General features: G+C 32.5%; 1 protein-coding gene across 2 annotated transcripts; it reads left to right on the top strand.

Moving 5' to 3' along the window:
• Positions 1–7,625: 7,625 nt before the first annotated feature.
• LOC109544280 (probable pathogenesis-related protein ARB_02861) lies at positions 7,626–8,555 on the top strand. 2 transcript variants are annotated; one of them, XM_019914376.2, is made up of 4 exons: positions 7,626–7,735; positions 7,789–7,839; positions 7,921–8,076; positions 8,208–8,555. In XM_019914376.2, exons 1-4 carry the CDS (start codon positions 7,675–7,677, stop codon positions 8,345–8,347), a joined length of 408 nt encoding a protein of 135 aa, XP_019769935.2. In that variant the 5' UTR covers positions 7,626–7,674; the 3' UTR covers positions 8,348–8,555. The 2 variants fall into 2 exon arrangements, with proteins under 2 accessions (XP_019769935.2, XP_048521910.1); XM_048665953.1 differs by lacking the exon at positions 7,789–7,839.
• The last annotated feature ends 8,479 nt before the right edge of the window (positions 8,556–17,034 follow it).

The following is a 17,034-nucleotide window of genomic DNA, read 5'->3' as shown; positions in this document are numbered from 1 at the left end:
TGCGTCAACAAATACTACATTTCCTAATTTGTTTCGATACACTAATCTTTTTAGTAAATCGTGCCAATTTAGAATGGTTCACTAAATATATGCTCGTTCTGTAGACATTTCATATTTGGTTCCGAGTATTTAATCTTATTTATTCTAGTTTCGTCTAGTTTTTCAAACTACTTTCCACTTTATTTTCGAAATATAAATATTGACTCATTTAGATGTTTTTTTTTATGAATCTGAATTTAATAAATCTCTTCACGGCTTGAAAGCTGGCAGCTTTGGCGCAATGCTAAACCAACTGATATAGTTGAACTGTTTTAATAATACATAAGGATTTCAATTGCACTAATGCAGTCAATGTCACACTCTCCTTCCACTAACGCTACTGAAATGTTAATGCATATAAATCAATTCCCCAAAGATCTAGAGGAGCTCGTGTTGAAATGTTAATCTAAACAGAGTTTCGACTCGGGAAAGTTACTTCACCAACAAACTGGTGTGGAAAATTGCCTAATCAGAGCGCCTAAACTGGAATGTCTGACAATTTTGCAAGGACTAACAAAATATTGATTTCTTGTCAAGTAATGCCTTGTAGATTAGTTGGTTGGGGGCGAATTGAAAAACTTCAATTTTCCTGAGGGCGTACAAGTAAGAGGGTTAATTTAAGGGTAGATGGTATTTTAATATCGTCATTTTTCAGTGCGAACTAATTTACATTAGGAGAGTATCGGCGTCATTTTACATCAGAAACATTCTTGAAATAATCCAGTTCCCTAATTTATAAACACTCCATTAAAATTATTCGATGATCAACTTTCAATTTTCAAAAACACAATTTTCCAAAAAAATTTCGTCAATGTAAATGCTTTGATTAAAAAGGCACATACATATATGGCTATTAAACTGCATTACTGAATGAATGTCCTGCAATTTTCAAAGATCCATAAACATTCACAAGTTCACTTCACAAAAAGCACCATTCATGATTATTTCTAGCATTCAATTCCAGTTTGCGTTTATAAAATTTATTCAAATCTGCACGTTTAAACTTTCTATTTATTCCACGAATGCTTATCGAAACGTCTACAACATTAACACGTTTACTATTTTGTTGGGGTCTACTAAATTAGCATATCTTTAGCCAAAACCTTCCCCAGCTAAAGTAAAAATCGAAATTTAGACGTTTAGTATGGCTTACATCCTAAGAGAAAGTGGCAGTTAGGCGAAAAAGGCGAGATTAGCATCGCTGCATGCCGTTAAGAGAATAAGCTATTTCTTTTATTATGTATATAGAATGGATTTAGAAGTTAAGGAGCTTTCGTTTTAACTTTCAGCTGAGATTACGTTTTTACTATACCCAATAAAATGTTTCAATTTTGCACTCTGTAATATTTAAATTAAATTAAAAAATCACAAATACAAGGAAAAATCATTAAATTAAGATTTGGTGAAAATTTAAATGTTCCCAATCAATAGAAAGACCACCAGAGAGTATAAAGTTACTGAAATTTGCTAAGTTGCTTAATTTTCCACGGTGCGTGTTACTCTGTGTTCTTTGATGATTTGCAAATATTTAATAAAAATCGATTTTTTCATTAAGGTTCTAAGGATTGAAATTCAAAATTAAGTCACTACTAAAATCGTCCGAAGTGGATCTCAACTTTCACATTGTGGGTTTATTAAACAACCAATGAATTTTATGTAGACATTTTATTTATACGGTTTTTAAAAAATAAAGAGTACAAAACTGAATATTTGTAAATTGTATTTCTAACAAGAAAAGCTGAACTCAAACAAACATTTCAAAAATATGCTAAAATTACCTCTAACCACTTGAGTTGAATTGAACACTTTGAGAAATAACTAGATGTCGACAAATACAATGTATGTGAGTTATTATACAATTTCTTAACAGCTTGAAATAATGCTCGGATATCTATATTATTAAACCTTGATAAGATTTTCCCCTTACTCTACATGAAGTATTTCAGGCCCGTCAAAAATTAGCCCGCTTAAAAGCTTTAAATAATCTATACGGAACTTTAACTCTATTTCCTAAACACGGATTTAATTATTTCTCTTTGAGATAAATTGCAAGAGAACATATTTTACATTAAGGCTTAAATTAGTTAGCTTCAATCACTAAAAGGATCAGAACAACGCTCGTTTAAAATCAGACGTTCGTATATTGCTTTGAAAATTAATTTTATAAACAACCTTTTCGTTTAATTTCGTTTCAATTTTAGAAACAATGGATCTCATTTACGTAGGATAAAGGGGAAACCTTATTGTTGGAATTTTTCTATTTATACACCAGCGGATGATGGAATAAAGCTCGCTAAATGTGCCTCCGGAAGTTTTTTGTCAAATAAAATTATGTCTTTTAATAGCAAAATACATTTTTGGATCATTCTTAACAACATTAAAACACTTTTTGTCGTTAACAACTGATATTCCAGATTTGACCATACATAATAGATAACTAATAGATTACCCCTACTATCAACAAACATGTTCTTGGATCAGATCTATTAAAAAATAATTGATTTGGTAAACTAGCAAGATAAAAAAGCAACTAATCAACAACGCAAAACCACTAAAATTGCACCAATTTAGATAATCAAAATATTCGTTAAGTTTAAGTGCTATTTCTAAAAGGTGAATTTTATTAAAGAAAAAAAGATAAAATAATAATATTGCACAATAATATCAGCTGGCTGTACTAAATAACATATTCAAAAAGTGGCCAGAAAATATGTTTACAAATGTAACATAGTTTTGAATTTGGATATGTTGTCATATTTGTGGAAAAATACTTTTCACAGAAAAACACTACTTACATGAGATCTCTCCCTCTGCAGATCCCACACAAGTTTTGGGCTTTAAAAGTTTTTTAACAACTTAAAAGAAATATTTATTCAAATGCAAGTTGGTGTTTTGGCAACCTGGAATGGAAGGAATTGTATAAAAACTGACAGCCATACAACACGGATCTGAGAAACAATAAAATGAAAATGTAAATAATAATACCGAAATGAAAGCCACAGTTCAATAGAGTATGTTTTCGCACGAAATGGTTATGAAATAGGCGTGAATTATGAAATAGGCGTATCCCAAACCACAAGTTTTACAGACTTGTGAAATGAAATCCCTCGATTTTTTTACCATTTTTCTATGTAATATTTGATAAAATGAGTGTATGTATATCTGCTGATGCGTGAAAATGTTTAACCATAATTTAAAAGTTTATTGTGTTTCCACAAACACTTTCCATAAATACGTTTTAAAGCATAATTAAACATCAGCCCGAAATTATTCACAAATTTTAAAAATTACGGATGCAGCTAGAAAATATACATTGTAATAACCCAAAACTGTTAATGAAAATATCGAAATAAATCTAAATAACAAATTGCAGTATTCATTCATTTTCCCCAAAGAGGAACATTTCAATTTGGTAGAGAAAATAGACTCCCCAAGAAATATTTGAAATTGTAAGTATTTAAAATTCGTCCAATAAATAATAACCTAGAATGCATTTTTGTGCAGGAAAATAGATGTTTTATTGTAATACTGTTGTAGACTGACTTGTATTTAGGAAGCACCTTTGCAGATTTGAAATTGGATTTAATATCATAATAAGGCAAACATGTTTTGAACACCAACACGAAATAAAATAACGATCATATTAGTGTAGTATATAGACAAGAAACAGCAATAAATATGTACGAAGGTACGAATTCTCATCCTTTTCATGTTTATATTGCCTTCCTAATTGGCCATTAATCAGTTTTACAGTTTTCCATTAATTTTTAAAAACAAGTGAGTTTTTAAAAACAGTTTTCTAATTATAGATGAGCAATAGCACGGTTGCTAAATCAAAAATGCAAATTCCCATATTGTCTACAGTCTCGAGGGATCAATATAGTGCGCCTGAATAATTTTATTCCAATTTCGACTATAAACAGTTATTGCATTTTGAAATTTAAATACTTTGTTTCGGTCTGCAATATTTTTGGTTATAGAGCAAAATCTCTGTTTGTTGCGTATAATAAGAATTGCGGTAAATTGGAATAAAAAACAGGTTTCCCAATCAAACTCTAATTCTGCTCAAATCAGTTAAAATTGAAAACCTGCTGAAAATATAATTCTATATGTGCAAGCGCAATTAACAACCTAGACGATCTGAATAAAAAAAGCATCAGACGCCAGTTAACAGTGTTCTAATTGCTTCATCAATTTCTTTTAAGGACTCTTAATGGCAATTAACTTCTCTGGTTGAACTGACAAGGCCAATTATAATTGCTAATTTGGTTTTGTGTCATTTTTTTCAAATATATCAGTGACTCGAATTTTGGAAACATTTGGTTAATACGCCGTTCTATAAATTATGGAAAAGTGATTTAAGTAGTATGTTTCTTCACAAAAGTAAGCCCGCTTATAATAATCAAGTTGAACGTCGTCAAGTTTTAGCGTTCGTTTGGTTCAAATGTACACACTATTAAGAGCGAATATCCTTCAAAGTAACTGTGCTTAAGTATGTAATGGATGTATGTATGAAGTATGATGAAAAATGTATCTCTGCAGTTTGGGCCATTTACATCTTTCATTTTTGCCCAGCTGCTTTCCTTTCAAAGTAATGTTCCTTAATGCGCACAAAACATTAAAAACAGTTTTAATTTTATCGACATTTTGTAAAAAATGCAAATACCGCTTTAACACTTCGTGGCTTTTCAGTTTTGTCTATCAGCAGAAAGTTTAAGGGACTCAACCTGCAATTATATCCAGGCCAGCTATAAAATCTCATAATTATCAATCCTTTTCTACCATTTGTTAGCTACATAACATATTATGTCTGATGCGAATTTTCAATTTCGCAAAACTACGAAACGAACGGGAAATATTAGAGTCTGTGTAAATGATCTATTATTTCAGTGAATTTATCTGTTCTAACCGTGAAAAGCTTTTTAAGGCATCTGAGAAATCCTGGATGAAACTTTGTGATAAATAGAATCAAGTTACTCTGATTCAATTTAGTTCATGACTAGAATACATTTTAAAGGACTCCTATGGAATTTTAGATTGGAAAGAGAAGTTACACAAGAGTTTGCCAATGGGTAAACAGATTTTTCCGGAAACTCGCAGTTTGTAAACTTGGTCCAATTTTGGATGGTCTTTAAATGGAAAGAATCCTGATATACTTGACTTAGGAAATTCACAATTTATATCAGAGTGTACATCAGTTATTTTTAATTAATATTTATTATTAAGAATAAATTAACATAATGATGTTTAACCAAAAAAAATAGTCCATCAATACCTCGCTAGTAAAAAGATCGTCCCATTTCTCCAAACTTCGTCGTATAACCAGTCGCGGTTATAAGAACTTGATATTGTTACGTTTCCCGGGGTTCGAATGATTCCAGTAAACCAATAAATTAACACAACAATTTATTGAACTCCCAAATACTAACTATCACAATCACTCACACAAAACTATAGCTCGCGAATCGAACACACTCTGTATGTCGCTTTAAATATTTCACTGTATAGCTGTCTGATTAACTCTGATAGATAACTGCATTATATCCATTATGGCATGCCTCAATAGCTAGCAGGCACCAAGAAAAGTCGGCGAAAACATCAACACTTTTAAAAGCCAGACCACAATATCTAATTTTTCTATTCTACGTCATTTTTCTCTTCTCTCCACAAAATTATGAGGTAGAAACTCTGTATAAATTGCTACATTGAAGCTACGAGAAATTTCCGTTTAAACGAGAGGCGCATTTTTAGCATGCGAGCCCTAATATGTTATGGAAAATTTAACTACATAGAGGAAAATGGAACTACTCGAGTTAAAACGTTTGTAGCTCCTTAAGGAGCTTGATGATTTTCAGAACACTCAAGAGTCTCGTATAGTTTTTTATTATGATTTATGGATTTTGGAAGTGGATTTTATGTTGTTGATGAGTTGCTCAAACCCCAAGGACAATGCCGTTGCATTTTAGAATGGAGTTTAATCATGCTTCCCAGTTCCTGAGAGGAACTTTAGTTAACTCGCAATTTAAAACTTTATAAGTATTTTTTTCTGAAGAGTGAACGTTTTAAAATACGATTTAAAAAAACTGATTTCAGTAGAATTGTGGGTTTCTAGAAATTTACCTTTCAAGACTATTGAACCAATCTCTTTCTATGTGGAGGAATTTTTTTAAATAGCAGTTTAAGTTAACGCCGGCTTAACGTAACATTTCTGTGGTAATTCTGATTTATTTTCCTGACTGCGTGTACTTGTTATTATATTCATATATAGGAGGAGACACAGAAAAGAAAAAAGAATCAATACATATCACTACCATATGTTCCTGAAATCAATAAAAAATATCAAAAAAACTAAAACCACACAACATTATAATTGCGAAAAAAACAAAAAACAACTTATCAACTGAATGTTTCCCAAAACTAAAACCAAAAACTGACATAATGGATGTACCAAATACTGTATATAGAGTGAATTGTTTAGAATGTGATAATACATATATAGGACAAACTAAACAATATTTAAAAAAGAGAATGTACGAACATAAATAAAGTCTGAGAAATACTAGTGAAAACAAAATAGCATTAACACAACATGCACACCAAATGTTACATAATTTAGATTTTAACAACGCAGATATATCAGTTAGGTAAACAGATTATCAGAAAAGGAGAATCCAAGAAATGATACAAATAAAAACAGATGCAAAAGTAATAAATTTCTGATCATATACCGACAACCTTAGCAACATTTACCAAACCCTAATAAAGCCATGAATATAGAACACCCTGTACACTAGTGAAAAATTAAAACTACTTCTGCTTATCTCAATACATACATACCATTCTCGCAAATGTAGAAAATAATTCAGAGAAATTTGAGGTTTCAAGAAGGCAAAGACCTAAAAGAACGTTATTATTTACCAATTATGAGGTAAGTTTTCAAATGTTTTGCTCTCCCAGCAGGAAGAATTTTTTCCATCAAGAACTGATGAATGTTTTAACGCTTTATAAATTATAGTTTGTATACCTACAACATGTTTTAGTTGTGAATTGGTGTTTGTAGTTTGTGTAAAGTTTTAAATCTGATGAAGGCGATGTTGTCTCGCCGAAACGTAATGAAATAAAGGATATACAAAATTTTTACTTCACATTGAGAGCCAGGAAGAATAAGAATATAATTTATGTGGTAATTCACAGTGCAGCAAAACAAACATAGTCGAGGAAAATGTGCATATGAAACGCAAATAGGTAGGTAAGAAAAATCTACAAAAGGCAAGCGTCTTTAGAATTCTCTTGTTGAGAATTATGAAGAAACGCAAGAAAACATTTGAGAATAAATAAGCAGGCGACATTTTTTTATTTTTTCAAGCAAACTTTACTGCTCTCAGTTGCCTCAAGCAAACTTTTGAGTACAGTCGCCCGAAAGAAAAACTTTAACTTCTAAATCACTTTGTATAAACACTTCACGATCACTGTCCTCATGATAATTGTTTCGGATAAAGTGATCGAACAATTTGTAAACTACAAATATCTTATCTAGAAATTTATCAGTTATTTTCCTGATTGCGATATAAAATTAACTTAAAGTTATCGATAAACGCTATTAGAAAGTTTTTAAGTTGTTCGCATTTAGCAGCAATGTTTCACCACAATCATTGCTCGTGTGATATTTATGTTCACTGCATTCATAAGCCAGTTGGTAAGAGATTGAAAATCATGCACTTTCTTTTCATATGTATCATTTGTTTTTAGGTTGGGTGCCCCCACCGAGACCGGGGCAGGTTCAGCACCATATTCATGCCAGTATGTGTAATAAATTACGTTTATGAAATAATAAAAATATGCTTGTGCTAAGTTAGCAGTTGAATGTTCCGCTTTTTTCAGGTCATCAACCCTGTTACACTGTGACCACCACAACCACCTATCACAAAACACCAACACCGCAACCAATTGTCCTACAGTCGAAGAAATGTCCACTACAAAAAATTCCTCCACCTCCAGGGCCCGGTAGAGTGGTTTCTGTCAGCCAAGTAACCACAAGTAATATTACCACTTTTTTTGCTTTTAGTAGCGCAATTAGATAGTAGTAGGTAGTGTGATAATATTTACTCATCTAAGCTTAAAAGCTAATTTTACGAATTCCCTTATGTAAATCTTTCGCTCTGTTTTAGCCAACTATAAACCGCCTCCTCAGTATATCCCTCCACCCCCAGGACCTGGACAAGTGATTCCGGATTATGCTCTACCTCACTGTGGACACAACTCACGCTTCTATGGATGCAGCCATTGCAATGTTTGGCAGTGGCGATGAAAAGTAAATATTTGTATTCAAGGTTTTTTGAAAATTGTACCTATTCTTGTATTCAGGCTTATGTCTAGATTGAAATATTATTCATTCCATTAAGGACTGCGAACTGTGGCACTTTTTCATCAAAGTCAAAAGTAAATATTTTTACATTCTTGGTTTATTTGTATCTGCAAGCCATGTAAGCAATGTATTAAATTTGCAAGTGAAAAGATTTAAGTTGTTTGTTTTCCACTTGAGCTATTGCAAAACTTGCTGATTTAATTTGAACCATTTCTCAGTGGATTTTTTTTCGACTTAACGGTAATCGTCGTAAGATAACAAAAACGATATATATCAACTTATCGGAGGTCACCACATAAAACTTAAATGATGAAATATTTAAACAAATCATAAAAGGAGAGTGGAAAAGCGAACTTAAACATCAACGAAATAAAAACGAGGACTTTCCGCAAACTAAACTATTGACTCTACTAAATGCATTCAGGTTCAAGCGAGCGGTTTGTTTCCAATTAATTTCGCTGCAGCTTTCTTGTGGAATAGTTCAACTCGTAACGCAAACGAATCAATCTAAACGGCCTAATTTTTACTCTAACATATCACCGGAAAAAACATTGAATGAAAAAGCGAAGAAGAATAATGATGGCTATACTTGAACTTTATTTTCCAGCTGGACTCGTCGGGGAGATATTTTTCCGCTTTGACATTATATCTAATTGGGCATGGTACGCTCGAAGCCTGGAAAGAGCATTTGTTCGCTAATTCGCATTAATATCAGATAAAACCTATCTGTCTCAGACACATTTTTTTCTATTTTACTTCCGGATACTTCTTGAATAGCTTCAAGTTTTTGCAATTTCGAGAAATCGGGGGATTTATAATTACAAAAAAATGGTTTCGTTGCCTGGAGCTCTATCGGTGCAATTTTGATGAGTCCGAGACAAATGCTTTAATTGAATTGTACGGTTTATTTATTAAATAAATATATAGTTGAATGTTAACCATTAAACATTAAAGTTTAACTTTGCAACTCTGTACTACTTTATATTACGGTCTATTGGCTGATTGCTGGTCTACATTCTAGATTCGGTATGGGTGATAACTCATTTAATTTTCAGAGTTGGCACAGTGTCGAAATGGCTTGCTGCGCCAACCCAACGCGCCAGCACAGTAACTCACTGATGCAGTACATCTGGTCACACATTTCGTAAAATGTTGCTCCTAAAATATGTTGTGACCTTTTCTTTTGTTAACCCTTCAATCGGCACCCGGGTTCAATGCTAATGGTAAAATAATCGTATCTAAAGTGCGACACCGTGATGAGTTATCACAAAAAACTCAGAAACAAAAAATACTCTAGAAGTTCAGAGTTGCGTGTTAAGTAAACAAGAGTGCTCTCTAAATGTCGCCAAAATTTCTTCAAAAATCCATTCAAATCATATGAAGTCCTGAATTTTGTACGCTTCGTGAATGTTGATTTGAAAATGAACGCTTTTACGCCTATTAAATGATATAAAAAGGAACTCTGTGGCTCAAATGCTTCTTGAGCAACGTCAAAAAGGGAGCAGTTATGTTTCAGTCTATTTTGCAATAAGCAAAATACAGGTTGAATTAAAATTCTGGACTTTTTAAACAAGAAAAGTGGTTTTTACCACTGGAACCCATATTTGCATATCTGAGCGGTTCTTTCGAGACAAGCGTCAGATGAGCGTGATCTAAAAATACAAAGCCGCCCGAGATATTCCCAAAGTCTAAAAAATTCTTGTGAAGGATACAATGGTTTTGTTGAGACCAAATCCACACGATCAGCAAGCTGATGCTTCGGGTATTGAATACTGGAACCCAAATTTCCATATCTGAAGCGGTTCTTGTGCGAAAAGCTTCAGATGAGCTTGATGAGAACACAACGCAGCTTAAAATATTTCCTAAGTTTAAAAATTAACTACAAAAGTACCAATAGCTTAGCTGAGACCAAATTCAACCTACGGCAGTTGATGAATATGGGCTAAAAGTTATACGTACATTACAACCTGCGGCAAAGTAATGGTAACCTTACCGAAAGCTGAGTAGTGCCACCTGGAATGAAAGAAGAAAATGTGTTTAATACAGCAGAAAATCTGTCCCAAACCAAACTTATTTGAAATCAGAAAAGCAAAGAGTTAGAAATATAAATAATCCATAAAACTCAATTCAAGCTAAAAGATTTATACAAGGTGTTCCGTAAATATGTTAAAATATTCTAAAAGCGTGTTCTTCTAGTATTTTAAGGAGGGGGTCTTCCTGAGAATTTTTGTAATTTGAGGTTTCGTTGTTGAGTTATTTGATTTCCAAAATGGCGAAAAATATTAGATGTTTGGAGATGGAGATGGAGAAGATGTTGAACTTCAACTTTGGCATACTTTATAAGCTAATTGAGTGCCATTTTATGATAGTGTTTCGTGGTTCAGTTTGCTTTTATACAAGGTAGAAATGTGGAACCCCTACTTTTGTTTTATTCAGAACTTTTTTATATGCACCTTAACTTTTCTCGACATAAGCTTGTTAATTACTACAAGCTATTGGCCAACTTTTTTTTATCTCTTATTGTTTTTTCCTAAGACCATTAGTTTGTCCGCAAAAACATAAAATGGTTTCCTTTGTCGTTCTCAAAATGTGTAAGTAACAGTAAGTTAATTTTTAAATCTATTAACGTTTTAATATAACAATTTTGGTACGCAATATTGGTTGATTCTTAACAACCTAATTTATTTTTCTAAATTGTGTATTTTGGTTCAGATTACAATTATTAAGTTTGCGTAATTTTTACTTAAATAAAAACATGGATACAATATGCCCAACGAGATAAACAAACAAAACTAAATTTAAATAACCATTCTAATGTTAACTTGCAGACCGTAAAGTTTGCACTGAAGTTTTTATTTCGTTAGAAATATTAAATATTATTTCCTAAAGTTCTTCGATTGTATTCACTTCTGGTGAATACACCGTATTTTTTTACTGGCCCCAGAAGCAAAAATCAAGCGCGTTTAGATCGGGAGATCTAGGAGGCGAGTGTTTAGGAGCTTCTTGACCTCTAGCAATCGAACGGCCTGGAAAGTTTTGATTAAGCTGAAACACTTTAATTTGTTTTGCGGGCAAACTAGTGTCCTTAAGAAAAAAACAATAAAAAAGTTGATAAGCAACTTGTAGTAATTGAAAAAATTATGTTGATAAAAGTTTAAGTGCACACAAAAAGTTCCGAACAAAACAAAAGTAGGAGTTCCACATTTCTACCCTGTATAAAAGTAAACTAAACTACAAAACATTAGCATAGAATGGCACTCAATTAGCTTATAATGTGCACCAAAATTTAAGTTCCCAATGTTTAACCGCTTTAAATAAAAACAACAAAACTAATATTTTTCGCCATTTTGGAGATCAAATATTTCAAAAATGAGACCTCAAATTAACAAAATTGTCAGGAAGACCCCCCTCTAAAATGACTAGGTGAACACGCTGCTAAAATATTTTAACATATTTACGGAACACCCTGTAGATTATAAATCATTCTCACCAGCTTTCTGAAAGCTGGCGCAACATCCTCCATTTTCTCTTCACACTTGCCATAAGGGCCACAATGATTCTATATTTTCCTTCTAAGAATGCGATTCACACTACACAATGGATTATCGACCGATTTCGTCCACTGTCGGTAGCAAACTGAATATCCCGAATAAACATGATTATTTAATCATTTAATTGTTCGCCCTTTCGATGATCCATGCTTTACTTGGCAGTTCGATTTCAGTTTATCAAAAGAGAAAGACTTTCGAGGCCATTCCTTGAAACTAATGGGTTTTTCGGGTTTTTAGGCCGTCGTTGGGTAGAATTTCTTCATGACGTTTTACAAGCACGAGTGGCTTGCATCTTCAGAAGTGGTTTGCTTGAACAGTGTGCTCAGAACAGTGTAAGCCTTCAAGCAAACCTTTAGTCACTCGTGCTTGCAAAACGTCAAGAAGAAATTCTACCCAACGAAGGCCGAAAAACCCATGAGTTTCGATTTCAGTTTGTTTACTGCATTTTTGTATAAAGTATAAATATTCCCAAAGACAAATTTCACGTTCTAACTTAACGAAAGTGAACTACAGCTAAACGAAAAACGCTCCAAGCCATCTTTTTTCACTATTTTAAATTTAAGTTTAGAGCCATTTATATTTGTCTGAATTTCAGTCAGATGCAGTAGTTAAACCGCATCGCCAAAATTAATATCAAAAACCGAATTAACTTTGTTTTTCAACAAATATTGGTTAAACTATCTACTAAAAAAAAATCGAAAAAATCATTTAAAAATGTAGCGAGTGATGACAGAATAACGAAATTTGAACAAATGAAAAACGTCCTTTAAACGTTCTGATTTGAAAAATTATTCCGCTACAAGCGCAATTCGAGGTGCGCCGCAGAGAGGTACGATGAGTTATAACTCAACAACTTAGAGAGCGGCATCAACTCAAAAGCGCAACTCAACACAGTTTTACCTGGGCCTATCTAGATAATCCTTTCAATAGGAAAATGCCAACTTTTACCAAAACTTGCTCAAGTTTTGAAACAAAACATTAATTTTAAACATTTTTTAACTTAAGATCAAAGCGGCATTTGTGTACATATGGTTTGTTTGTTATACGTATCTAGAGGATTGTAAATTGAATGATTTTCATATACAACAATAAAAGGGTTGAGTTAGGTAGTTTTGTAGTAGTACAGATTTTCTTTTCCCTTAATCAAAATGAAGTTTATTTAACAACTCACTGATTATATCGTTAATAAGCAACTTAACTTCAACGAGCTGTATTCAGTTTTTGTATTATAACATTTGGGTGACCGAAGACTACACACAGGAAAACACCTCCTCTTTCTAACATTTCACCGGTTCGATCTGGATATTTATTCCTTCAATTATATCACATTTGCTGTTAGTTTTGTATCTATGAAGTAAAGTTTGTATTGGAACTATACAATAATACAATACAATACAAAATTTACAACATTTTACAATACATACAGCTCTATTGAAAAATAGACTTTTTTGCAAAAAATAATTTTTCATTAACTTTGATTTGCTTTTGTTTCAAAAATTAAAATTATATTATTGGCATTTACGTTAATAAGCTATTGTTTTCAGTAAATGATATCATTCACTTATTTAACTAGGTAAGTGTTTGTGTTGTTCTGCAATCCGAAAAAGTTTCTATAGAGGTAGTAAAATATATGAGTTCAACAAACAAAGGTTACTGTCGCTTTTAGTATACTTTTTCCTAAGTAAGTTATGTAAAAGAAAGCACTGGAACAAACATTGAATTTCACGGAAGTGCGGCCTGGGGCTCATAATTTTCAGTTATCCGAGTTAAGACTAGAGAATTCTCAACAGCTTAACAATTTTCCGCGAAAGTCAAAGACAACAGCTCAATTTGACCACATTAAGGGGTTTGCACGAGTGAAAAAACATTCCGTGTGAACATTTTCCATTTATCAGATAACTAGTTAACATGATTAAATCGGACGATAAACACCAGTATTAGTATTCAATAAGGGAGCCATATAGATTGTAACATTAAATTTAGGCTTTTGACTCCCATTGATTGTTGTTCCTCATACTCATTAAATTATTAGTGAGTTTTGAGTGCCACAATGGCAATACCGAATACTAAATGACTTGAGGGGTCTAAAGTTATTCCAGCGAATGCAATTTAATAAATCTTGCACACAATCGCAGCTGACCTAAAACAACAAATGCTACCGAGTTTGCGGATATGTTGAATTGCTACTAATAATCTAGCAAATATCTATTTCCCATGTGCGCACTAATTGTTGAAAAATAAAACAAACAGAAAATTTCGAATAATGGGAAAATTGCCGAACGAATCAATAATGTTAACTCATATGGAGCAGAGCATACATTACATAAAACTTCACGTCTTTTATTGACTAGCATGACATAACTATTGTACAAGTTTAATCTTTTGGGCTGCTTGTAATCAACACTTGATCCGCATTCCGACATGAACGAAACCAATTAGGTTAGTCGTTGATATTGTCTTGAGTTAAGCTTAAGTTCTCAGGATGGGCCTTGAAGATTTACAGTAGCTTGAAGAAATTTCGCCAATGTTTAGTCGTTTTACGGAACCTCTAACTTTAGAGCAATCATATGGAAGCAGACGAAAGAGTAAACATATCTCACATACAAGAATTGCACTGGAAAATATGAAAACTGTTTCAAAGCGTTTGGCACTTGCCGAATAAAGTTTAAGGTCGTCAAATATTAAAACAGAAGAGAACTTCATGTCGTAAGATTTTGTTTGCATGCTTCTAACGAGTTTATGTTATGTACTGCTATAACTGATTTTTTCCCTACGTTCACCCTGATCTCAATTAAGATACTTTTTACACTTATTCCATTTAGAGTCGTTTGGATTACCCATACGGATATAAATTATATGCTTAGCAGTTTGTTACAGGTTAGTCGTGCATACAAAGTTCAATTTACTTTTTAAACTGGCATGCATAACTGCTGTCTATTTACCGAACAAACATTTTGCATTTAAAATTTTTATTGAAACAGTAAACAAGGCATTTCAATAAACTTTGAAACTTCCACATAAAACCGCTACTTCCACAAGTTAGACGAGTTTACGAGTACTCTCGTATAGTGGAGAAGGATTAGTTTCGGTTGGATAGATCCAAACACTAATAATTAAAGAAGAACACAATTAAGCAATTATAAACACTTATTTCAATTTCTGCTGATAGTGAAAAGTGTTGCTGGTTTGCTTGCCAACATCTTTTTAATTGTAAATTGTGAACGGTTTATTTAATTATTTTCCTCGCTTCTAAAAAAGGCGAAAACGTAAGTTGGAACTCGCTGAACGTTTCTATTTAAACCGTTTAAATGTAAACTTAATTATCAACGTTCTTGTAATTAAAAACAAAGCCTTTTGTGCCGCACGTCTTCAGTAGTTTTTATATCGATAAAAATTACATATGGAAATCAAATGTTTACTTTCACAGGGATGAATGTGAATTAAATGTGATGGCCACAATGGATACTTAACTTAGAAACACTTGTGAAAATTTATTGAATTTATTAGTAGTTATTATTTTAAGAAAGAAGAAAAGAGACAGTATCAACAGGAATACATGTTTCAGAGTATTTCATGAATTTTAGATCACCCACTCTAATTTATCAAAAACGCTGTGCCAACATTTGCGCGAAATATGATTGTCTTCTTTTAACTACAGATTTAATAGACAATTAGGTAACTATCCATTCACCTTGTTGTTATGTCCTCCTTCGTTAATCAATATCAATAATATTATAAATATAAGTTATAAATATATAAAAATATAGGTTATAAATTGTTAATTGTAACATTTACAATTTATTGTAAAATAATTTCAAATTCGCGTGTTTGATACGTTTCCCAAAGTTTTGCACTTATTTGAAATAGAAAGTTCGCTAGAAACTTAAATGAAACATTTGCTTTAAAATATAAATGGGCAACGTTTGCTTCCACTAACCTGCGACAATGCCATAAATATTCATGTAAATTTTTTGTTCTTCTTGTTCATCTGACTATTGGCCCAAGCCACCGATTACTTCAGCAATTAATTTGGTTCACAAAACTCGCACTTTTCCATGAGATGATTATAATCTTAAGGGACTGATATATGTATTCCCGCAAACTATTTAGGAAAACAAATCATGTCGTTTATTAGTTGAATGAATTTATTGTTTTGATACGAAATTATAGGTTTCTGATTATTTTATCAAAGATCGCAAAATACAAATAAAATGTTTATTATTATTATTTCAAAATTAATTATCATATGGCGTGCATTAAAAAATAGCTCACACTATATTCAAGATATGGCGAAATAAAGCAACAATTTTCAGGGAACTGAGCCTAATAAGCGAGGTTTTCGTAGCAAAAAATCAATATAAAATCTGCTTCTCCTAATATGCATTGCCTTAATGTTAGAAAAACAGCACTTTTGCAAGAAAATGCACGGCTATTACCAATTTATTTCTTCGTATTCTAATGGGCAAAAGCTGCGGAATGACTGCCAATGCAAATGAGAAGAAATCTGATATTATAAACTGGAGTCGCAAGTCTTATATTAGGTTGGTCTCCCAAATTGGGTCAACCGTTCCTTCTAAGGGTTTCTAAGCTGCATTTAATTAAACAGGCTCTAGTTTCAAGAAATAAGATCTCCTGATACGATTAGAGTTCTTCCTAGGATTGGTTCGAATTAGTCGAATTAGTTATTTAACTAAAGGATCCTAACAAGGGTGCAGTTGCGGAATATTTTTAGGAAATTGATATTTTGCAATTATGCAAACTCCGCAGTTATGAAAATCGCGAAGTCAAAAAGTAAACTACCCAACAAAATAATCGTTGCATGGCCAAGTTTGCCGAAATTGTTGTCTACGACTTGATTTGTGTTCGAAGACTTTACTAGTGGGTTGAAAATGAAATAATGCAAACTTTTTGAAAATTCGGCATGATCCCCTTTTGAAGAAAAAAAGATATTTTTCGGCATTTCAAGATAAATGGCATAAATATAGCCTCGTAGCGCATAAGGATTTTTTAATTTTTCGCCTGTATCTTTTAGGTATAGGTAAAAAATTAACTTTCTGGTCTTACAGTGATAATATGTTT

The sequence above is a fragment of the Dendroctonus ponderosae genome, unplaced genomic scaffold (assembly GCF_020466585.1).
Source record: "Dendroctonus ponderosae isolate FM_Combo_2020 unplaced genomic scaffold, Dpon_F_20191213v2 Dpon_F_20191213_4, whole genome shotgun sequence".
NCBI classification, from domain to species: Eukaryota; Metazoa; Arthropoda; class Insecta; order Coleoptera; family Curculionidae; genus Dendroctonus; species Dendroctonus ponderosae.
Note: the sequence above shows the minus strand (reverse complement) of the source record. Positions and strands in the feature narration are given on the sequence as shown.

Coding starts and splice junctions, on each gene's coding strand:
- LOC109544280 (XM_019914376.2), top strand. CDS start 7,675: ATGTTTCACCACAATCATTGCTCGTGTGATATTTATGTTCACTGCATT. Junction 7,736..7,788: donor CTGCATTCATAAGCCAGTTG/GTAAGAGATTGA, acceptor ATTTGTTTTTAG/GTTGGGTGCCCCCACCGAGA. Junction 7,840..7,920: donor TCAGCACCATATTCATGCCA/GTATGTGTAATA, acceptor CGCTTTTTTCAG/GTCATCAACCCTGTTACACT.